The following is a 21,410-nucleotide window of genomic DNA, read 5'->3' on the forward strand; positions in this document are numbered from 1 at the left end:
CAAATATTAACAGTATGTGAAGGTTAAGACATGTAGTAAAGCAATGTAATTTAATGTTGCACTCAGCCTCACTTATATATAACCTGATATTAGTTTCACATTGTTATTCAGTCCAGGTGTTTTGTTCATGTTAGCTGAATCCTGTTTAGTCCCAACCAGTCACATAGTTAACACAGAAGTTGCAGTAACTCTTGCTCGGAGCAGCTTAGCTCATATTTAGCACGTAGATTATCTCTGAAATATCTGAAAGTCATGATTATTTACCTTCAGCTACAAAACTGTGACAGGCCCAGGTTGTTTTTTCTAGCTGCCGTCAATGAATCAATGAATCCAGATTCACAGGGTTCCCAACGCGTCCTGGAAAACACACGGAAAACCTGGAAAATGAGAGAAAAAGTCCTGGAAAAGCTTGAGTTGTCCTTATATAGTCTGATCTCACGCTGCCGTCAATGCAGTTATTTTAGGATACATTTGTCATCATTTCTAAGCATTTAAGAGATTATTTCATGGATAAAGTTCTATGATCTTCATCTTTTAAATAAGACTTCTGGGGGACAGGAGAGGAATAAACATAGAGTGTAGGAAATGACACATCTCCAAAGCGTGATATCTTTTCCGTCGTACTGTAGCAGCTGAAAAAGTCCTGGAAAATGATTTTAAAGAAAAGAGTGGGAACCCTGAATTCATGCTAAATGCTGACAAAGACTTGGTTGGAGAAGTGTGTGCAGTGATTCAGAGGTCTGGATAAATACTGAGTGAAAACATTTACATTTAGAGTTTAGATTGATGAGGCAGACGAAGGAGAAACTGCAGAACAACACTGAGGTTTTATATTTCATAACTAAAACTCTCCCTGCTTAACAAACACTTGCCCACATCTCTCCTCTCCTTCACATTCACCGTCTCAATCTCCTTTTTTCTTTTGCGGTGTTAATGAGCGCAAACATAAATCAGCGACTGTGAAGTTTTTCTTTCTTTTTTTTCTTCTCAAGCTGCAGAGTTAGTGTTTGTTTTTAAGAGGTGACATTGAGCTTTAAAAAAACTAAACAACCAAAACCTTGCAATCAAATTCATGTAAAACATTTTTCTGTGACACACAATCCTCTCCTCCTCCTTAAGATGTATAGACGAGGACGATTTAAGTTCATTTAACCCATTGAACTATTTTTTGGCAATCTTTACAACTTGTATGAGGTATGTGATGCACAGACAGACCATCAGATTGTTCTATGGTTGCTATAGATAAAGGTTGTTCTATGGTTGCTATAGATACAGGTTGTTCTATGGTTGCTATAGATAAAGGTTGTTCTATGGTTGCTATAGATACAGGTTGTTCTATGGTTGCTATAGATAAAGGTTGTTCTATGGTTGCTATAGATACAGGTTGTTCTATGGTTGCTATAGATACAGGTTGTTCTATGGTTGGTATAGATACAGGTTGTTCTATGGTTGCTATAGATACAGGTTGTTCTATGGTTGGTATAGATACAGGTTGTTCTATGGTTGCTATAGATACAGGTTGTTCTATGGTTGTTCTTTTTCTTTCCTCCCCCTCCCTCCCTCCCTCCCTCCTACCTTCCTTCCTTCCTTCCTTCTATCCTTTCCTTTCCTCCCTTCCTTCCTTCTTCCCTCCTTTCCTTCCTTCTTCCTTCTTCCTTCCTCCCTTGCTTCCTTCCTTGACTCGAGGACAACAGGAGGGTTAATATCTTGTTCTTGTTTTTTTTTGTTGTGGATAAAGTCTTTGTAGCCTAGAGATAAAAAAAAAAAAAAACCCTTTTGACATCATCTAATAAGGAGTTGCTTGTAATCAGTTTTTGTATAATCCAACTTTGATCTGACAGATGTTCATTTATAGTTTGTTTGGTAATTATAAGAGATTAAAACAGGAAGTCATAAAACCTCTTATTAATAATATGACACTAACAGAATAAGAGATATAACTCTCTCTCTCTCTCTCTGTGTGTGTGTGTGTGTGTGTGTGTGTGTGTGTGTGTGTGTGTGTGTGTGTGTGTGTGTGTGTGTGTATGTGTGTGTGTGTGTGTGTGTGTGTGTGTGTGTGTGTGTGTGTGTGTGTGTGCGTTCCCAGGAGCGTCCTCCTCCAGAGAAATGGCAGAAGTTGGAGCTTTCCAGAGATTACAGGAACGGAAACCAGCTCAGAGAATACCAGTTAGAGGGAATGAACTGGTTACTGTTCAACTGGTACAACAGGTGAATACACACACACACACACACACACACACACACACACACACACACACACACACACACACACACACACACACACACACACGCTGAAACCAGTCTAAACAGTGTAATCTGTGGTTTAAACTGTTTACAAATATATAAAAACATCTTTAAATATTCACAGTCATAAGTTATTATGCTGAACTGAAACTGGGTTTAAATAAAACCTTAAAACTTGAGAATAACAAACATGACATGAACATAAAGAGTCTTATTACTAATAAACACAATAACCCTGATACAGTGACACAGTGTGACTAAGTTAGAGTGACGTCTTCATGAGTTCATGTGAGGCTGAAGATGAACAAACACACATGACTCACTCAGCACTCGGCTTATTGTAAGAATTGAGAATGACATCAAACTCATAACAAGCTTGCAGCAGCTCTGAACTCCGTAAAGTCAAGTTTACTGTGTTTTACTGACATGATACAATTTATAGATACAGGTTGTTCTATGGTTGCTATGGATACAGGTTGTTCTATGTTTGCTATGGATACAGGTTGTTCTATGGTTGCTATAGATACAGGTTGTTCTATGGATGCTCTTTTTCTTTCCTCCCCCTACCTCCCTCCCTCCTACCTTCCTTCCTTCCTTCCTTCCTTCCTTCCTTCCTTCCTTCTTTCCTTCCTTCCTTCCTTCCTTCCTTCCTTCCTTCCTTCCTTCCTTCCTTCCTTCCTTCCTTCCTTCTTTCCTTTCCTTTCCTCCCTTCCTTCCTTCTTCCCTCCTTTCCTTCCTTCCTTCCTTCCTTCCTTCTTTCCTCCTTTCCTTCCTTCTTCCTTCTTCCTTCCTCCCTTGCTTCCTTCCTTGACTCGAGGACAATTTAATCAATTACACAGATGCCTGTTATGTTTATAAGATCGTACATGGCTTGGCTCCTTCACCCGTTAGTGCTTTTTATAAAGTAGAAAACTGATGATAGACACTCTAACTTCTCACTGATTAGAGGCTCAGTCATTTCATTCATTGTTAAAAGACAAATCAAGTGTGTGATCATACTCTAGAAACCTATTTAAATAACCAATGCTTTGTTTTTATGTTTCATGTTTCTGTATTTCCCTTGTTCTAACCCATAGATGCATAAGTTAGTCAACATTTCTTGCAATATCTTCGTAATGAAAAGTTGTTATCATTTCATATTCCAGCTATTCCTTTAAAAAAAAAAACATGTTATTGATATCAGGCCATTTAAATGTTTAACTTTTTTATGTGCTTTAATGAAGTCTGCTCGGCTACGTTTAGTACTGCTGTTCCCATTTTTATATATTTTATGTGTTTTGTAGTTAATTAGCCAAATATGCCAAGATTGGTAAACTGGCATATTTACATTAATGTTTATTAACGTGCACTGTCCCTATAACTCTATACTGTATACAGATTATATATTAAAATATTATATATAAATATTCTCCCAGCAAACCCAGACTAAAACCTGAAACAATTTTGTCACTTAAATAAAAACAGTTTTTAAAATTAAACAGCACCATTTATTTTTTTAAGGCAAGGCAACTTTATTTATATAATGCATTTTTTATACCCATACATAAAAACAAACATTTAACAGTAAGAATTGGAAACAAAAAACATAAAAAACATGCAATTTGAAAAATAAAAATAAAACCCAATAATAGTAAAAACATGGAAACATTAAAACATACAATTAAAAACAACTCTCCCCCCACTAATAATAAAAACTAAAAACAATAAAAGCAATAAAGTTTCTGTTGAAATAGAGAGAAAATTAAAATAGAGCATTAAATATAAGGTTGCAGCATAAAACATCTTCACTTTCTTATTTATTACAGATTTTCTGACTATATTTAACCATAAATTAACATTTTAGTAACTGACGTCTGTTTTTCTCCTACAACTCATTTATATATTTTTAGGAGTGCTGAATTCTTATAAATATTATGAGAGTGTCATGTGAAGACAAATCTGTTTACACAAATGGTAACGCATTAATTAGCCTAATTATTGCACCTAATTAGCATAAATAGGATTATAGTGGAGCATGAGACCGTTTTTAGACATTTCTCTCTCTCTGCTCCTTCTCTCAGGAAAAACTGCATCCTAGCAGATGAGATGGGTTTGGGAAAGACCATCCAGTCCATCACCTTCCTGTACGAGATCTTCAGCATGGGGATCCGCGGACCCTTCCTCATCATCGCCCCGCTGTCCACCATCACCAACTGGGAGAGAGAGTTTAGGACGTGGACGCACATGAACGTCATCGTGTATCACGGCTCGCAGATCAGCCGGCAGATGATCCTGCAGTACGAGATGTTTCATAGAGACGCACAGGTACTGGTGTGTGTGTGTGTGTGTGTGTGTGTGTGTGTGTGTGTGTGTGTGTGTCAGTCCATCAGCAGCTGGATGAGTCAGTTGTGTGACGTTTATTTTTAAATTATAAATAGATCCAACAGGTAGAGGAAGTGAGTGGGCGACTTCTGCAACACGAATCTCCTCCAAAACATGAAGCTGAGTTCTTTTAACCCTCCTGATGTTCTCGAGTCAAGGAAGGAAGGGAGAAGGGAGGAAGGAAGGAAAAGAGGGAGGAAGGAAGGAAGGGAGGATGAAGGAAAGTAAGGAGGGAGGAAGAAGGAGGAAGGAAGGGAGGGAGGAAGAAGGAAAGAAAGCAGGGAGGAAGGAAGGGGGGAAGAAGGAGGGAAAGGAGGGACGAAGGGAGGGAGAAGGAAGGAAAGGAGGAAGGAAGGAAGGAAGAAGGAAGGAAAGGAGGGAGGAAGGAAGGAAGAAGGAAGGAAAGGATGGAGGAAGAAGGAGGAAGGAAGGGAGGAAAGGAAAGAAATAAGGGAGGAAGGTAGGAGGAAGGGATGAAAGAAGGAAGAATGGATGAAAGAAGGAAGGAAGGTAGGAGGAAGGGAGGAAAGAAGGAAGGAGGGAGGGAGGAAGGTAGGAAAAGAGGAAGGGAGGAAGGAAGGAAAGAAGGACAGAGGAAGGAAGGACAGAAGCAAGGGAGGAAAGAGAGAGGAAATAAAGAAAGAGAGAAGGAGGGAGGGAGGAAGGACAGACGGAAGGAAGGAAGGGAGGAAAGAAGGAACAGTCAAAACAGACGGGGTCAACCTCTCCCCATAATATCCTGTTTTAATTAGTTTCCTGCTTCTATTTGACCATAAACATAAATATCTGAACATTCATGATATTTAAAGTCTAATTTAAAGAAGAATCAACCTGTTTGAATCGCTGCAGACATTCAAACCTGCTTTAAAGTCTGTTTTTACTGTAATTACTGATAGAGGTGCAACGATTATTCAATTAATCAATCAACAGGAAAGTACTCGGAGGCTATTTTCATAATGCATTCATCATTTTTGAGTCATTTTTTTGATGAAAATAGTCATAATTATCTGGCTCCAGCTTCTTAAAAGTGAATATTTGCTGGTTTCTTTCTACTGTGACACTGACTTGAATTATCTATGGGCTGTTGAGACATTTAAGGTTACATCTTGGACAGTTAACAGTGTTTTTTCCACATTTTCTGACATTTTATAAACCAGACGACTCAGCGATTAATTGAGAAAATAATCAGCAGATCAATCAAATAGTAATTATTCAATTAATCAATCAAAAGAAAAGTAATTGGCAGCTATTTTCACACTTTAACTTTCATCTCAAAAGTGAATATTTCCTGTTTTCTTTTTTTCTTCTATGACAGTAAACTGAAGGTTTTGGGGCTGTGGAGACATTTTATGTTATATCTTGGATTTTGTCAAACAGCAATTAATGTTTTTTTTTTTTTATAGCACTTATAGCAAAATAAATGATACAAACTGCTTCACAGAGCAAATCAAACAGAACAGATTAAATATAAATAGAGACAGAATAGTGCTGAGGTATTAACCTTTGTGTCGTCCTCCCAGGTCAAATTGACCACGTCTGTTTTGACTGTTCCTCCTCCCTCCCTCCTTCTCTTTCTTTCCTCCCTTCCTTCTTTCCTTCCTCCATCCCCCCATCTTCCTTCGTTCTGTCCTTCCTTCCTCCCTTCCTCCCTTCCTCCTTTCTTCCTTCCTTCCTTCCTTCCTTTCTTCCTTATTTATTTCCTCCCTCCCTCCTTCCTTCTCTCTTTCTTTCCTCCCCCTACCTTCCTTCTTTCCCCTGTCCTTCTTTCTTTCCTTCCTCCCTTCCTCTTTTCCTTTCTCCCTCCCTCCCTCCCTCCTTCCTTCTTTTCTCCCTCCATCCTACTTTCCTTTCTTCCTTCTTTCCTCCCTTCCTTCCGTCTGTCCTTCCTCCCTCCCTCCTTCTCTTTCTTTCCTCCCTTCCTCCTTTCTTCTTTCCTTCCTTCCTTCCTTCCTTCCTTTCTTCCTTATTTATTTCCTCCCTCCCTCCTTCCTTCTCTCTTTCTTTCCTCCCCCTACCTTCCTTCTTTCCCCTGTCCTTCTTTCTTTCCTTCCTCCCTTCCTCTTTTCCTTTCTCCCTCCCTCCCTCCTTCCTTCTTTTCTCCCTCCATCCTACCTTCCTTTCTTCCTTCTTTCGTCCTTCCTTCCTTCTTTCCTTTCCTCCTTTCCTTCCTTCCTTCCTTCGACCCTTCCTTCCTTCTTCCTGCCTTCCTTCCTCCTTTCCTTCCTTCTTCTTCCCTTCCTTCCATGACTCGAGGACAACAGGAGGGTTAAAAGAGTGAAGAGAGTATTACAGAGATCAAATAAGTAAAATAACATCAATATGGTAACATCCTTTAAAATACTGGTAAAATAATAAAAAACCCAACTAAATATCTTTGTGTTGTGGATTGTTGAGTGAGATGTTTTAGGCAACGTCTCGTATTTTATCAAACAGTGATTGATGTTTTTCAACATTTTTCTGGCATTTTATAGATTGATTAATAGAGAAAAGCAGATTAATCAAATGGCAAGGCAGTTTTATTTATATATATATATATATATATATATATATATATATATATATATATATATATATATATATATATATATATATATATATAGTGCATTTCATACTCAGGGACATCTCAGTGTGCTTTACATAAAAACAACATTTAACAGTAAGAATTAGAGGCATAAAAACATACAATTAAAAAGATAAAACTAATTATAGTAACAAAATTGGGAACATTAAAACATATAATTTAAAAAAAGAACCCTATTATAACAAAAAATAAAGCAAAGTACAGAAAACAATTGAAAGAGAGATAGTAAATAAAAAGCTAGACTATAATAGAGCATAAAATATGAGAGTGCAAATATGCAAATAATAATAATAATAATAATATTTATTTATATAGCACTTCACAGGTATTAAAGAGAGTAATATAAGTGTTAAAGTACAAACACCCTCGACTAATAAAGTAGGTTTTTAAGGAAGATAATTGTTAGTTGTAGCCTTAATTATAAATAAATGAAGAGTTATAAAAGCTCAAACTGTCTGCAGTCAGTGTTGAGTTGTTTGTGCAGAAAGGAGTTTAAACATTTTGTATCTGCAGTGTGTCAAACATCCAATTTATCTTCCGTATCACAACATGATACAACTGTGTGTGTGATATTAAACCTGTGTGAATAAAAGCTGCTCTGTTCATGTATCAGTGAGGTCAGCGTGTGTGTCTCTGCTCAGTTCAGGGAGGAAGTTTAAAAGATAACAACGAGGTCACACACAACAAAAACAGCAAAGACAGAAATAATAATTATCTCTCTCTCACAGTAGATTCCTCTTCTCCGTCCTTCACACACACACACACACACACATACACACACACACACACACACACACACACACACACACACACACACACACACACACACACACACACACACACACACACACAGCTACACAGTGACTTTATTGTGAAGTCTTTGGGATGTTTACAGACTGTTGAACAACATACAGAGATGAGAGTAAAAGGGTTAAATACAGCAGCGTGGATGTAGTTTAATACCTGATACACACACAAACTGTTACTGTCACTGTTATTGTTACTGTTAGCATGTTGACTTTAACAAAAGTCTTATAATATTTAGTTTTTTTATATTTAAGGTCTAAAAAATGTCTTAAAATGTCTTGATTAGTAGGAGTTAAGGCTTTGAATTTGATTTAACCCTCCTGGAAGGAAAGGAGGAAGGAAGGGAGGAAGAAGGAAGGAGGGAGGAAGGAAGGGAGGAAAGAAGGGAGGAAGGAAAGGAAGGAAGGAAGGAAGGAAGAAATGGATGAAAGATAGAGAGAAGGAAGAAGGGAGGAAGGAAAGGAAGGAAGGAAGGAAGGAAGGAGGGAAGGAACGGAGGGAGAAAGGAAGGAAGGGAGGAAGAAGGAATGAAAGGAGGTAGGGAGGAAGGTAGGGGGGAGGAAAGATAGAGAGAAAGAGGAAGGGAGGAAGGAAAGGAAGGAAGGTAATGTATTTTATGCCTCATGGTAGCTGTTGTGTCTTTTATTTATTCTTCTGTGCAGCACTTTGATCCACTGTGGTTGTTTTTAAAGAGCTTTACAGATAAAGGAGACATCTACAACACATTTCTCTCTTTCTCTCTTTCTCTCTTAACCTCTTCTCTTCCATCTCTGACATTTTACCTGCTTTAACCCTCCTGTTGTCCTCGAGTCAAGGAAAGAAAGGGAGGGAGGAAGGAAGGAAGAAGGAAGGAAAGGAGGGTGGGAGGAAGGAAGGAGAGAGGAAGGCAGGAAGGAAGAAGGAAGGAAAGGAGGGAGGGAGGAAGGAAGGGAGGAAAGGAAAGAAGGGAGGAAGGAAGGAAGGAAGGAAGGATGGATGAAAGAGGGAAAGAAGGAGGGAGGGATGGAGGAAGGAAAGAAGGAAGGGAGGAGAAGGAGGGAGGGAGGAAGCACAGACAGAAGAAAGGAAGGAAGGAAGGAGGGAGGGAGGGAGGGAGGAAGGAAGGAAGGAAAGAAGGAAGGGAGGAAGGAAAGGAAGGAAGGAAGGACGGAAGAAAGGGGGATGGAGGAAGGAAAGAAGGAAGGGAGGAAAGAGAGAGGAAGGAAAGAAAGAGAGAAGGAGGGAAGAAGGATAGACAGAAGGAAGGGAGGAAGGACGGGAGGAAAGAAGGAACAGTCAAAACAGACGGGGTCAATTTGACCCGGGAGGACGACACGAGGGTTAAAATATTATAACTTCATATTTTTAAATTTGGGCTTCACACACACACACATACACACATCTAAGGGGAGTGGATATTCATTTTGGTCACACCTGATAAATTCAGCTTTTTGGCAGTTTAATGACTTTTAGGGGACGTTTGGTGCATTAAGAGGAAGGTTAGAAGAGAAGGGAGGAAATATAATAAAGCTGCTTGATTGAAACACAGCTGCCATTAAATGCTCCTCTCTCTCCTCTTCCTCCTCCTCCTCCTCTTCCTCCTCCTCCTCCTCTCTCTCTCCTCAGGGTAACACTATTCCAGGCGTGCTGAAGTTTCACGGGTTGATCACCACCTTCGAGATGATCATGGCCGACTGTCCCGAGCTCAAGAAGCTGCACTGGCGCTGCGTTGTGATCGACGAGGCTCACCGACTGAAGAACAGGAACTGCAAACTGCTGGAGGGACTGAAACTCATGAACCTGGTCAGTGTGTGTGTGTGTGTGTGTGTGTGTGTGTGTGTGTGTGTGTGTGTGTGTGTGTGTGTGTGTGTGTGTGTGTGTGTGTGTGTTCTCCTAATGTTCTCCTAACATTCTCCTAATGTTCTCCTAAAGTTCTCCTAATGTTCTCCTAATGTTCTCCTAAAGTTCTCCTAATGTTCTCCTAATGTTCTCCTAAAGTTCTCCTAATGTTCTCCTAATGTTCTCCTAAAGTTCTCCTAATGTTCTCCTAAAGTTCTCCTAATGTTCTCCTAAAGTTCTCCTAATGTTCTCCTAAAGTTCTCCTGATGTTCTCCTAAAGTTCTCCTAATGTTCTCCTAAAGTTCTCCTAATGTTCTCCTAAAGTTCTCCTAATGTTCTCCTAAAGTTCTCCTAAATTTCTCCTAATGTTCTCCTAATGTTCTCCTAAAGTTCTCCTAAAGTTCTCCTAATGTTCTCCTAAAGTTCTCCTAAAGTTCTCCTAAAGTTCTCCTAATGTTCTCCTAATGTCCTCCTAATGTTCTCCTAAAGTTCTCCCCTAATGTTCTCGTAATGCTCTCCTAATGTTCTCCTAATGTTCTCCTAAAGTTCTACTAATGTTCTCCTAACGTTCTCCTAAAGTTCTCCTAATGTTCTCCTAAAGTTCTCCTAATGTTCTACTAATGTTCTCCTAATGTTCTACTAATGTTCTCCTAACGTTCTCCTAAAGTTCTCCTAATGTTCTCCTAAAGTTCTCCTAAAGTTCTACTAATGTTCTCCTAATGTTCTCCTAATGTCCTCCTAATGTTCTCCTAAAGTTCTCCCCTAATGTTCTCCTAATGTTCTCCTAATGTTCTCCTAAAGTTCTCCTAAAGTTCTACTAATGTTCTCCTAATGTTCCCCTAATGTTCCCCTAATATTCTCCTAACGTTTTCCTAAAGTTCTCCTAATGTTCTCCTAAAGTTCTCCTAACGTTCTCCTAATGTTCTCCTAATGTTCTCCTATTGTTCTCCTAACGTTCTCCTAATGTTCTCCTAAAGTTCTCCTAATGTTATCCTAAAGTTCTCCTAACGTTCTCCTAATGTTCTCCTAAAGTTCTCCTAATGTTCTCCTAATGTTCTCCTAATGTTCTCCTAAAGTTCTCCTAATGTTCTCCTAATGTTCTCCTAATGTTCTCCTAAAGTTCTCCTAATGTTCTCCTAATGTTCTCCTAAAGTTCTCTTAACGTTCTCCTAATGTTATCCTAAAGTTCTCCTAACGTTCTCCTAATGTTCTCCTAAAGTTCTCCTAATGTTCTCATAATGTTCTCCTAATGTTCTCCTAAAGTTCTCCTAATGTTCTCATAATGTTCTCCTAATGTTCTCCTAAAGTTCTCCTAATGTTCTCCTAATGTTCTCCTAAAGTTCTCTTAACGTTCTCCTAATGTTATCCTAAAGTTCTCCTAACGTTCTCCTAATGTTCTCCTAAAGTTCTCCTAATGTTCTCATAACGTTCTCCTAATGTTCTCCTAAAGTTCTCCTAATGTTCTCATAATGTTCTCCTAATGTTCTCCTAAAGTTCTCCTAATGTTCTCCTAATGTTCTCCTAAAGTTCTCTTAACGTTCTCCTAATGTTATCCTAAAGTTCTCCTAACGTTCTCCTAATGTTCTCCTAAAGTTCTCCTAATGTTCTCCTAAAGTTCTCTTAACGTTCTCCTAATGTTCTCCTAATGTTCTCCTAAAGTTCTCCTAAAGTTCTCCTAATGTTCTCCTAATGTTCTCCTAAAGTTCTCCTAACGTTCTCCTAATGTTCTCCTAAAGTTCTCCTAATATTCTCCTAAAGTTCTCCTAATGTCCTCCTAAAGTTCTCCTAATGTTCTCCTAAAGTTCTCCTAATGTTCTCCTAAAGTTCTCCTAATGTTCTCCTAATGTTCTCTCCCTCTCTGCATGGTCTCTAACAGGAACACAAGGTTCTCCTGACAGGAACTCCTCTGCAGAACTCGGTGGAGGAGTTGTTCAGTCTGTTGAACTTCCTGGAGCCGCTGCAGTTTCCCTCCGAGAGCAGCTTCCTGGAAGAGTTCGGAGACCTCAAAACAGACGAGCAGGTAGATTTAAATGTGCTCTATAGTCGGTATGAAGATGAAGATGAAGATGAAGATGCTTTACTTCACATTTACATTCATGTCACATTAACACGTCTTTTTCTTTTTTCTCCACCAGGTGAAAAAGCTTCAGGCCATTTTGAAGCCGATGATGTTGAGAAGGTTGAAAGATGATGTGGAGAAAAATCTCGCCCCGAAAGAAGAAACCATCATAGAGGTAAGTGTGTGTGTGTGTGTGTGTGTGTGTGTGTGTGTGTATGTGTGTATGTGTGTATTTAATATAAACCTACAATACTATAAATATTTGTGATCTTTTTAGAGCCGGAAACAACTTTTATCCCACTTCCTTCGGCTTAGACTGAATAAAAAGCTTCATAATGTTCTGGATGTGACATGTTTTTGTTTTTTTATGATTAGTTTTTGACACTTAAACATCTTTTATTTGCATCCAGTAGCCGGGTGATGCATTTTTACACAGTTATAATAATGCAAAATCTGTCTTTATAGGACAAGTTATCATTTTTAACACTTAAAATCTGCACATATGACATCAAAGGCTGATATTAACCCTTTATTAAATGCTTATAAACTGTTTAAAATGTTAAATAGGAAGATTTATAGTGACGTTTTACCTTTATAAAGTAAATAAAATGGAAATAAAGGTTTCAGTGCATGAGCTCAGCTGTTGCTATCGTTGCATCAGAGTAAGGAGATCCTGTTTAAGGCTGCAATGGTTTTAACTCACTCTAAAAAAACGCAGGTTTCTTCAAGCTTTGACACATTTCTTTTCAATGGAGTTTGCTCCAGTTTCCTCCCATAGTCCAACAACATGCAGGCTGTTTATATATCAGGTACCAGTGATAGAAAACATGCAGTCAGTATTATATATATATATATACTTTAACCTCCTCCAGGTGGAGCTGACCAACATCCAGAAAAAATACTACCGAGCCATCCTAGAGAAGAACTTCTCCTTCTTATCTAAAGGAGCAAACCAGCACAACATGCCCAACCTCATTAACACCATGATGGAGCTCCGCAAGTGCTGCAACCACCCTTACCTGATCACAGGTGAGAGAATACACACACACACACACACACACAGAAAACAAAAATAGGAATATTATCATTTTTAGCAGCTAATACACATTTTTATATATGCAAATGTACAAAATTTGACCTTTTTTAATTAAAAAAACTCAAAAATCAGCATTCAAACATGTTGTTTTATTTATAGTATTCCATAAAATGTTCTTCTTGACCATAAAATAGTGATTGTGGAAGTCTTTTTTTCCCCATTAAATCAATTAAATAGGATTAATTAAACATTTATTAATGACTAATAGGGGAATTTATGAATGTGAATTGATGTAGAGAGTAATTATGAGTCAGAATATGAACAGTATGTAAAGGGTTAACCTGTCATAAGTCTGAGATGCATCCTCAAAAGTAGCCTATGATAGACCTCACACACTAGGAGGGAGGGAGGAAGGATGGAAGGAAGGGAGGAAGAAGGAAGGAAGGGAGGAAGGAAGAAGGAAGGGAGGAATAAGGAAGGAAGGGAGGAAGAAGGAAGGAATGGAGGGAGGAAGGAAGGAAAGGAGGAAGGAAGAAGGAAGGAAAGGAGGGAGGAAGGAAGGAAGGAAGGGAAGAAAGAAGGAAGGAAGGTAAGGAGGAAGGAAAGGAGGGAGAAAGGAAGGAAAGAAAGAAGGAAGGAAGGTAGGAGGGAGGAATGTAGGGGGAGGAAAGAAAGAGAGAAGGAGGGAGGAAGAAAGGAGGAAGGAAGGATAGAAGGAAGGAAGAAAGGGGGATGGAGGGAGGAAAGAAGGAACAGTCAAAACAGACGGGGTCAATTTGACCCGGGAGGACGACACAAAGGTTAAAAGTAGCCTAGGACAGACATCACACATACACACACACACACACACACACACACACACACACACACACACACACACACACACACACACACACACACACACACACACACAAACACACACACACACTGACCTTTTTTGCTCCCCAGTTGTTAAGGCAGCTCGTTAATGATGCGTCAATTATAATCAGCTGTTCTGGGACGAGTCTGCTTTCTGTCTAAATTAAAACTAAAACCTTTAGAAGCAGCGTTCAGTTTTTTATGCTTCATGTATCTGAACTAACTCCCAGAAACCTGCAGGTCTGATGCAACTCTCACTTCTTTTAAATCAAAGCTGAAGACGTTTCAGTTTCTGCCTTTTATTAACCTTCCTGTCGTCCTCCCAGGTCAAATTGACCCCGTCTGTTTTGACTGTTCCTTCTTTCCTTCCTTTCTTCCTTCCGTCTGTCCTTCCTCCCTCCTTCCTTCTCTCTTTCTTTCCTTCCTCTCTTTTTCTTCCCTTCCTTCTTTCCTTCCTTCCTCCATCCCCCTTCTTCCTTCCTTCTGTCCTTCTTTCCTCCCTCCCTTCCTTCCTTCCTTCCTACCTCCCTCCCTCCCTCCCTCCCTCCCTCCTTCTCTCTTTCTTTCCTCCCCCTACCTTCATCCCTTCCTTCTTTCCTCTGTCCTTCTTTCCTTCCTTCTTCCCTTCCTCTTTTCCTTTCTCCCTCCTTCCCTCCTTCCTTTTTCCTTCCTCCCTCCCTCCTTTCCTTCCTTCTTCCTCCCTTCCTTCCTCCCTCCTTTCCTTCCTTCTTCCTCCCTTCCTTCCTCCTTTCCTTCCTTCTTCCTCCCTTCCTCCCTCCCTACTTTCCTTCCTTCTTCCTCCCTTCCTTCCTCCCTCCTTTCCTTCCTTCTTCCTCCCTTCCTTCCTCCTTTCCTTCCTTCTTCCTCCCTTCCTCCCTCCCTACTTTCCTTCCTTCGTCCTCCCTTCCTTCCTTCCTCCCTACTTTCCTCCCTTCTTCCTTCCTTCCCTCCTTCCTCCCTCCCTACTTTCCTTCCTTCTTCCTCCCTTCCTTCCTTCCTTCCTTCCTCCCTCCTTTCCTTCCTTCTTCCTCCCTTCCTTCCTCGACTCAAGGACAACAGGAGGGTTAAATCACATTCTTACTCTGCACTGTAACTTGTATTCTTATAGTTTATGACTAAATTCTATTTCAGCTTGTTTTTTGGGGTGTTTTTTAGTTGCTGAAATGAGCTGTGTGCATAAACGTGCCTTTTCTCGTCCTGCAGGAGCGGAGGAAAAGATTCTGGAAAGCTTCAGGAAGTGTCACAGTCCGGATGCTCCAGACTTCCAGCTGCAGGCGATGATCCAGGCGGCCGGTAAACTGGTGCTGATCGACAAGCTGCTCCCCAAACTGCTGGCCGGAGGACACAAAGTCCTGGTCTTCTCCCAGATGGTCCGATGTCTGGACATCCTGGAGGACTACCTCATCCAGAGACGGTGAGAGGAGGAGGAGGAGGAGAGGAGGAGGAGGAGGAGGAGGAGGAGGAGGAGGAGGAGGAGAAACTGAATAACCAGATTAAAATAAAGGGAACAGAGATAAAGATAAGATATTCCTTTATTAGTCCTAGAGGGGGGAAATATACATAGAGCATCAATAGAAAGAATGAATGATAAGTAAGTACACAAGCACTATTATTGGTGTCAATGATAATATATACCTGAGTTGATGCTGTTATTACACATATTTAAAGTGAAATATATGTATATAAACACATATATTTATATTTACACATACATTTGAACAAAAACAAGGAGAAATGAGCATAATACTCCAGTTGTATCTGTACTCCCAGTGTCTTTTATAATATATTTTAAGCTTCTTTTACTTGTTTTTTTTAAAGCTGTGAATGTTTTTTGGGGACCAGCGTACATTACAGAGGCCCGTAAGAAAATAAGAAGCACAGATTTCTTTAATTATGCTCTCAAATTATGGAATAATGTGCCCAAAGCTGTAAGAGATCTGAGCTCTGTGAACACTTTTAAACGACAGCTGGAAACATATTTGGGTCAATGTTGTATAAGGATTTTCAACAACTCAATTTTAGAATAATAAAAACAAGCATATCTAATGCAGTAGTTCAAACATTCAGAATGTTGTGTACCTGAAGATCCATATTATAAATTTGAAAGTGATTTTAGTGGGTTTTTCAAGATTAATTGGCACTGGCCTTAAAAAGAGTCATGTGGTGCGACCATGATTCATCTTGAAATATCTTATATAAATAAAAGATCATCATTTACAAAAATTTAAAAAAAAAATTCAAATACTTTGTTTCCAATCACTTTATATTACTGAAAACTTGTAAAAAAAGATGTGAAGCATGTTAAGTAAATTAATTTATTTCAAGATGAATCATGGTCGCACCACATGACTCTTTTTTACACCAGTGCCAATTCATCTTGATAAACCCACTAAAATCACTTAATTTCACATTTATAATATGGAGCTTCAGGTACACAACATTCTGAATGTTTGAACTACTGCATTAGATAAGCTTTTTTTTTATTATTCTACAATTGAGTTGTTCTAAATCCTTATACGTCATTGACCCATTTATTTAATTTGGCTTTTAATTAGTGTCATTTAAACTTATTTTTACTGAATATTTTATTATTATCATTATTATTATTTTTTTGTTTAATTGTCTAATTTGATTAAATCTCTCTTTTTTATTGTAGTTTATTTGCTGTTGTTTTATTGTATTCTTTTCTGTTAAGCACTTTGAGCTACATGCTTTGTATGAAAAGTGCTCTATAAATAAAGTTTATTATTATTAATATTATTATTATCAATATTATATCACTGCACCTCTGTAGATTAAACCACATGTTCGACAGATAAGAGACCTGAGTTTAAAGTTATTACTGGTAGAAATAGTAGAAAATACTAAAATTAGGGACAGTAGGAAAACACAGTGAGGATGATTTTATAAACAAAGGTTGAGATGAATAAGTTTAATGTAGACAGTAGATGATTCTTAATGCTCGTTTCCTCAGATGAAATATAGGAACAAGTTTATTGGGATGGATGCTTCCCCATGTGGAGTTAATGTAATATATGTATGAATAAAACATATAATAATATAAAAGCATTTGGTAGGAAGTAGAGAAAAAGATGCATTTATTACCTTTAACATGCATCTCTGGTTTTTCTTCAGCTATACGTACGAACGCATCGACGGCCGCGTGCGAGGGAACCTGCGGCAGGCGGCCATCGACAGGTTCTGCAAACCGGATTCGGACCGCTTCGTTTTCCTGCTGTGCACCAGAGCCGGAGGGCTGGGCATCAACCTCACGGCGGCCGACACCTGCATCATCTTCGACTCGGACTGGAACCCACAAAACGACCTGCAGGTGGGAAGATTTAGCCTTATTTAAAGCTTTCAGAGAGCAGAATACAAAGCGTTAAAACACTTTAACCCTCCTGTTGGACTCGAGTCAAGGAAGGAAGGAAGGATGGATGGAAGGGAGGAAGGAAGGATGGATGGAAGTGAGGAAGAAGGAAGGATAGAAGGGAGGAAGAAGGATAGAAGGGAGGAAGAAGGAAGGAAAGAAGGAAGGAGGAAAGGGAGGAAGGAAGGAAGGAAGGATGGAAGAAGGAAGGAAAGGAAGGTTTGAAGAAGGAAGGGAAGGAGGAAGGAAGGATGGAAGGGAGGAAGAAGGAAGGAAAGGAGGGAAGGGAGAAAGAGGAAGGAAAAGAGGGAAGGAAGGGAGGGAGGAGGAAGGAAGGAGGGAGGGAGGAAGGAAGGATGGAAGGGAGGAAGAAGGAGGGAAGGAAGGAGGGAGGGAGGGAGAAAGGAAAAGAGGAAGGCAGGAAGGAAGGAAAGAACGACAGAGGAAAGAAGGAAGGTAATGGGGAGGAAAGAAAGAGAGAAGGAGGGATGGAGGAAGGAAGGATGGAAGGGAGGAAGAAGGAGGGAAGGAAGGAGGGAGGGAGGGAGAAAGGAAAAGAGGAAGGCAGGAAGGAAGGAAAGAACGACAGAGGAAAGAAGGAAGGTAATGGGGAGGAAAGAAAGAGAGAAGGAGGGATGGAGGAAGGACAGAAGGAAGGAAGAAAGGAAAGAGAGAGGAAGGAAAGAAAGAGAGAAGGAGGGAGGGAGGAAGGACAGACGGAAGGAAGGAAGGGAGGAAAGAAGGACAGACGGGGTCAATTTGACCCGGGAGGACGACACGAAGCTTAATCTGTGTTATCAAAACAAGCCAGAACAGAGATCCATCTTCTATCTTCTATCTTCTATCTTCTATCTTCTATCTTCTATCTTCTATTGTCTATCTTTATCTCTCACTCACACTGCTCTCCTTTCACTGTGCCGCTCATCATCATCATCATCATCATCCCTGTTATATAACAGGAAGTGGCGTCGGTTGGTTGAAGCCTTTTGGGACTGCAGCAGTTGACAGGATGCTTTTTGCTTCAAAGGAAACTCGCTGCCTTGAATAATGAAGCGAGTGCAGAGTGTTACCTGACTCTGCATGTCACATATCTTCCTCACTGTTGTTTAATCTCTCAGAATATTTCTACACTCTCACAACTGAGTGGTTTAAAGTCTGTGTAAAGTAAAAAATAAATATGTGTTCTGAGTTTGACATACCACAGAAAAGTGTGTTGTTAACCACCCTGCCAAATTTGAATGATTCAAAAAATCGCCAAATATATGAAATTAGGCTTCAAAGTTGTGTAAAAGACAGCCTATTTCTCTTATCCCAAAAGCTGTGGGAGTGCCCGCCGAGTCCGCTGAAGCCCCGCCCCCTACCAAGTGTCACCTGTCAATCAAAGTCACCACCTCTACCAGAAAAATGGACGCTAGGCGTGAGAGCTTTCTGCTGCTAACTCAGCTGCTAGCTCGGCGGCTAGCTCGGTGGCTAACTCGGCGGCTAGCTCGGTGGCTAACTGGCTAACTGTAGACTGTAGTAATAGTAGTGTGCGCTGAATGTATTTATACCTACAGCAGCAGGGGCTATTAATATTTATATTTTTTCTTCTTTCCTTTCTGACATTTTATAAACAGAACAATTAAAATAAAAACACAGATCACTTGTTACCTTAATAATTATAACTTATACTTTTGATATTCATGTATTTTTAATATCAATTTAGGATAACTACAATTTACTGCAACAATTTAAATTAGTACTTTAAATGTTGTTATTAATTTACTCTAATAATTGCTACATTAATTAATTGTAATGATATTGTATCACTTAGTCTGACTCACCTAATCATCACTATGTAGCTTATACTGCATGTGCAAGATACATAAAACCCTGTAATGACAATAAATAAAGTATTAAAGTTAAAAAATAAAGTAAAAAATCACTAATGACTAAAAGATCATTAATCACATTACTGTATATTAGCACTGGAGCATGCAACTTAAGTTATATACACAAAAACCAAAATGTCACTCAGTATACAGCACAGTAGCAGGATTAGAGTCTCAATTTAACTATAGTATATATTTATATAATAGCAATTAGTTATTACTAGTTATTATTCTATCACTGTGGTATGCTAACTGTAAATGCTGCTGCACCTTTAAACCTTAGCATGGTTGCTATGGAAATGTTTCCTTATCACTATGCAGCTTTATACTGCATTCTCAAGATCTTTTGATATATTTAATATCATCTTCCTCTTTCCTTCCCGCCATGTCAGGCTCAGGCACGCTGCCACCGGATTGGTCAGAGCAAAGCGGTGAAAGTCTACCGGCTGATCACCAGGAACTCGTACGAGCGGGAAATGTTTGATAAAGCCAGTCTGAAGCTGGGACTGGACAAAGCCGTGCTGCAAGACATCAACCGCAAAGGAAGCCTCAACGGGGTGAAGGAGCACTTCTTATACTTCTTATATTATTAGTATTATTATTAGTATTAGACATTACAAGATAGTTAACTGTGACTGTTTTTGTTCAGGTGCAGCAGCTCTCAAAACTCGAAGTAGAAGATTTGTTAAAAAAGGAGCGTACGGAGCGCTGATGGACGAAGAAGACGAAGGATCCAAGTTCTGTGAGGAAGACATCGATCAGATCCTGCAGAGACGGACTCAGACCATCACCATCCAGACTGAGGGGAAAGGATCCACGTTCGCTAAGGTAGAGAAACAACACATATACTCACAAAAAAGCCTTTATAGCTAGAATCTAAGCATCAAATTAAAGTATTGACTCTTTAAACTAAAACACCCGATCCTTTTCAAGAGGCTCAGATTTGCTTAACTGAAATATAAATCACCTGGCTCTGGAAAAAAATCAACTATATCTCACATGCTGGTGGGAAAAGCATCTACAGGAAATACACTAATGCAACATGTGTTACTAATAGCAAAAGTATTTAGGACCTGAGCATCTAATGGTCATTTTTTTAGGGTCCTGAAACTTTGCACATGCGTCAGAACTGGTGAAAGTTTTGCTATTTCTTGGTATGATGTTTTTCAGTTTTTTAAAAATCAAGCCCTCCCTCCAGATTGACGGAGCTGGATGAAATTTGGTAAGCACATTTATCATGTTGAGATGCACAAAAAAGTCTCTTGGAGCCATACCCTAAGTCCAACAGGAAATTTGGTATTTTGATTCTAATTTGCAATTTTGGCGCAGTTTTTGAACATTTACACGCCTTGTCATATTAATTATTCATTTGTCTAAAAAAACTCAGACTCTGAGGGGAAAGGGTCCACGTTTGCTGAGGTAGAAAATCAACAAATCTTATCACATAAAAGCCTTTACAGCTAGAATCTAAGCATCACATTTAGAGAAAAGGCTCAAAATGAAGAATAAACCCTTAAAACACAAACACCTGAGCCTTTATGCTAATTCAGTAATTTTTTGGTATGATATTGTCAATTTCAAAAATCGAGCCCCTCCCTCCAGATTGACGTAGCTGGACGAAATTTGGTAAGCACATGTATAATGTCAAGCCGCACAAAAAGTCTCTTGGAGCCAAACCCTAAGTCCAACAGGAAGTCTGTAATTTTGCGATGTTGGCGCTGTTTTTGCCAATAATTTCCATCATTTGTCCAAAAAAGGGGAAAATATGCAACTTTAATAATCACTCATCAGCCTGATATCTTGTGGTTACCTGTCTTGTCCCTGCCTAAAAACAATAATGAATTAATAATAATAAATAATACTAATAATGAACTTTATTTATAGAGCACCTTTCATACAAGGCATGTCGCTCAAAGTGCTTTAAAGAGAAAAAAATACAATAAAACAACAGCAAATAAACAGAGTAAAAAAAGAGAGATTTTGTCAAATTAGACAATTAAAATAATAATAATAATAATAATGAATTTAATTTAAGTCAATTAAAAAATGCTCAAATTTGATGTTTTTCTGCCAATTCTTTGTTTAGGTGTCGACTCTCTTCCTGGTTTCCTGTGTGATATGTTAACTTCTCAAATCATGTTAAATATAAACTGGCTGTGTTGGGAAAAGTCCTAAATTGAACTCGTTGTTGTTGTTGTGATCTGAAATGAAGTTGTTTCCCACACTCTCTCACATGCTTTTAGGAGGGAAACACTGAACACTTGGAATATTTTTGGCCTAAAGATCAAATATGAAAAAGATAGTGAATATTTTGCTTGAGGCCAAACATCTGTATGATCGCCAACATCTGTTTAAATCCAGTTAACATCACCTGGATCTCTCTCTCTCTCTCTCTCTCTCTCTCT

General features: G+C 39.2%; 1 protein-coding gene across 1 annotated transcript in view; it reads left to right on the forward strand.

Moving 5' to 3' along the window:
- The window catches only part of LOC133977253 (chromodomain-helicase-DNA-binding protein 6-like), a gene marked incomplete in the record, with an annotated part of 43,682 nt that extends 23,900 nt beyond the window's left edge, over positions 1-19,782 (forward strand). The window contains 10 exon segments of the mRNA XM_062415352.1: positions 2,087-2,208; positions 4,305-4,548; positions 9,599-9,775; positions 11,688-11,831; positions 11,947-12,045; positions 12,743-12,899; positions 14,968-15,178; positions 16,900-17,095; positions 19,398-19,562; positions 19,655-19,782. Coding sequence (XP_062271336.1) covers positions 2,087-2,208; positions 4,305-4,548; positions 9,599-9,775; positions 11,688-11,831; positions 11,947-12,045; positions 12,743-12,899; positions 14,968-15,178; positions 16,900-17,095; positions 19,398-19,562; positions 19,655-19,717 — 1,578 coding nt within the window.
- Positions 19,783-21,410: the final 1,628 nt, after the last annotated feature.

This window comes from Scomber scombrus, unplaced genomic scaffold, assembly GCF_963691925.1.
Source record: "Scomber scombrus unplaced genomic scaffold, fScoSco1.1 SCAFFOLD_204, whole genome shotgun sequence".
NCBI classification, from domain to species: Eukaryota; Metazoa; Chordata; class Actinopteri; order Scombriformes; family Scombridae; genus Scomber; species Scomber scombrus.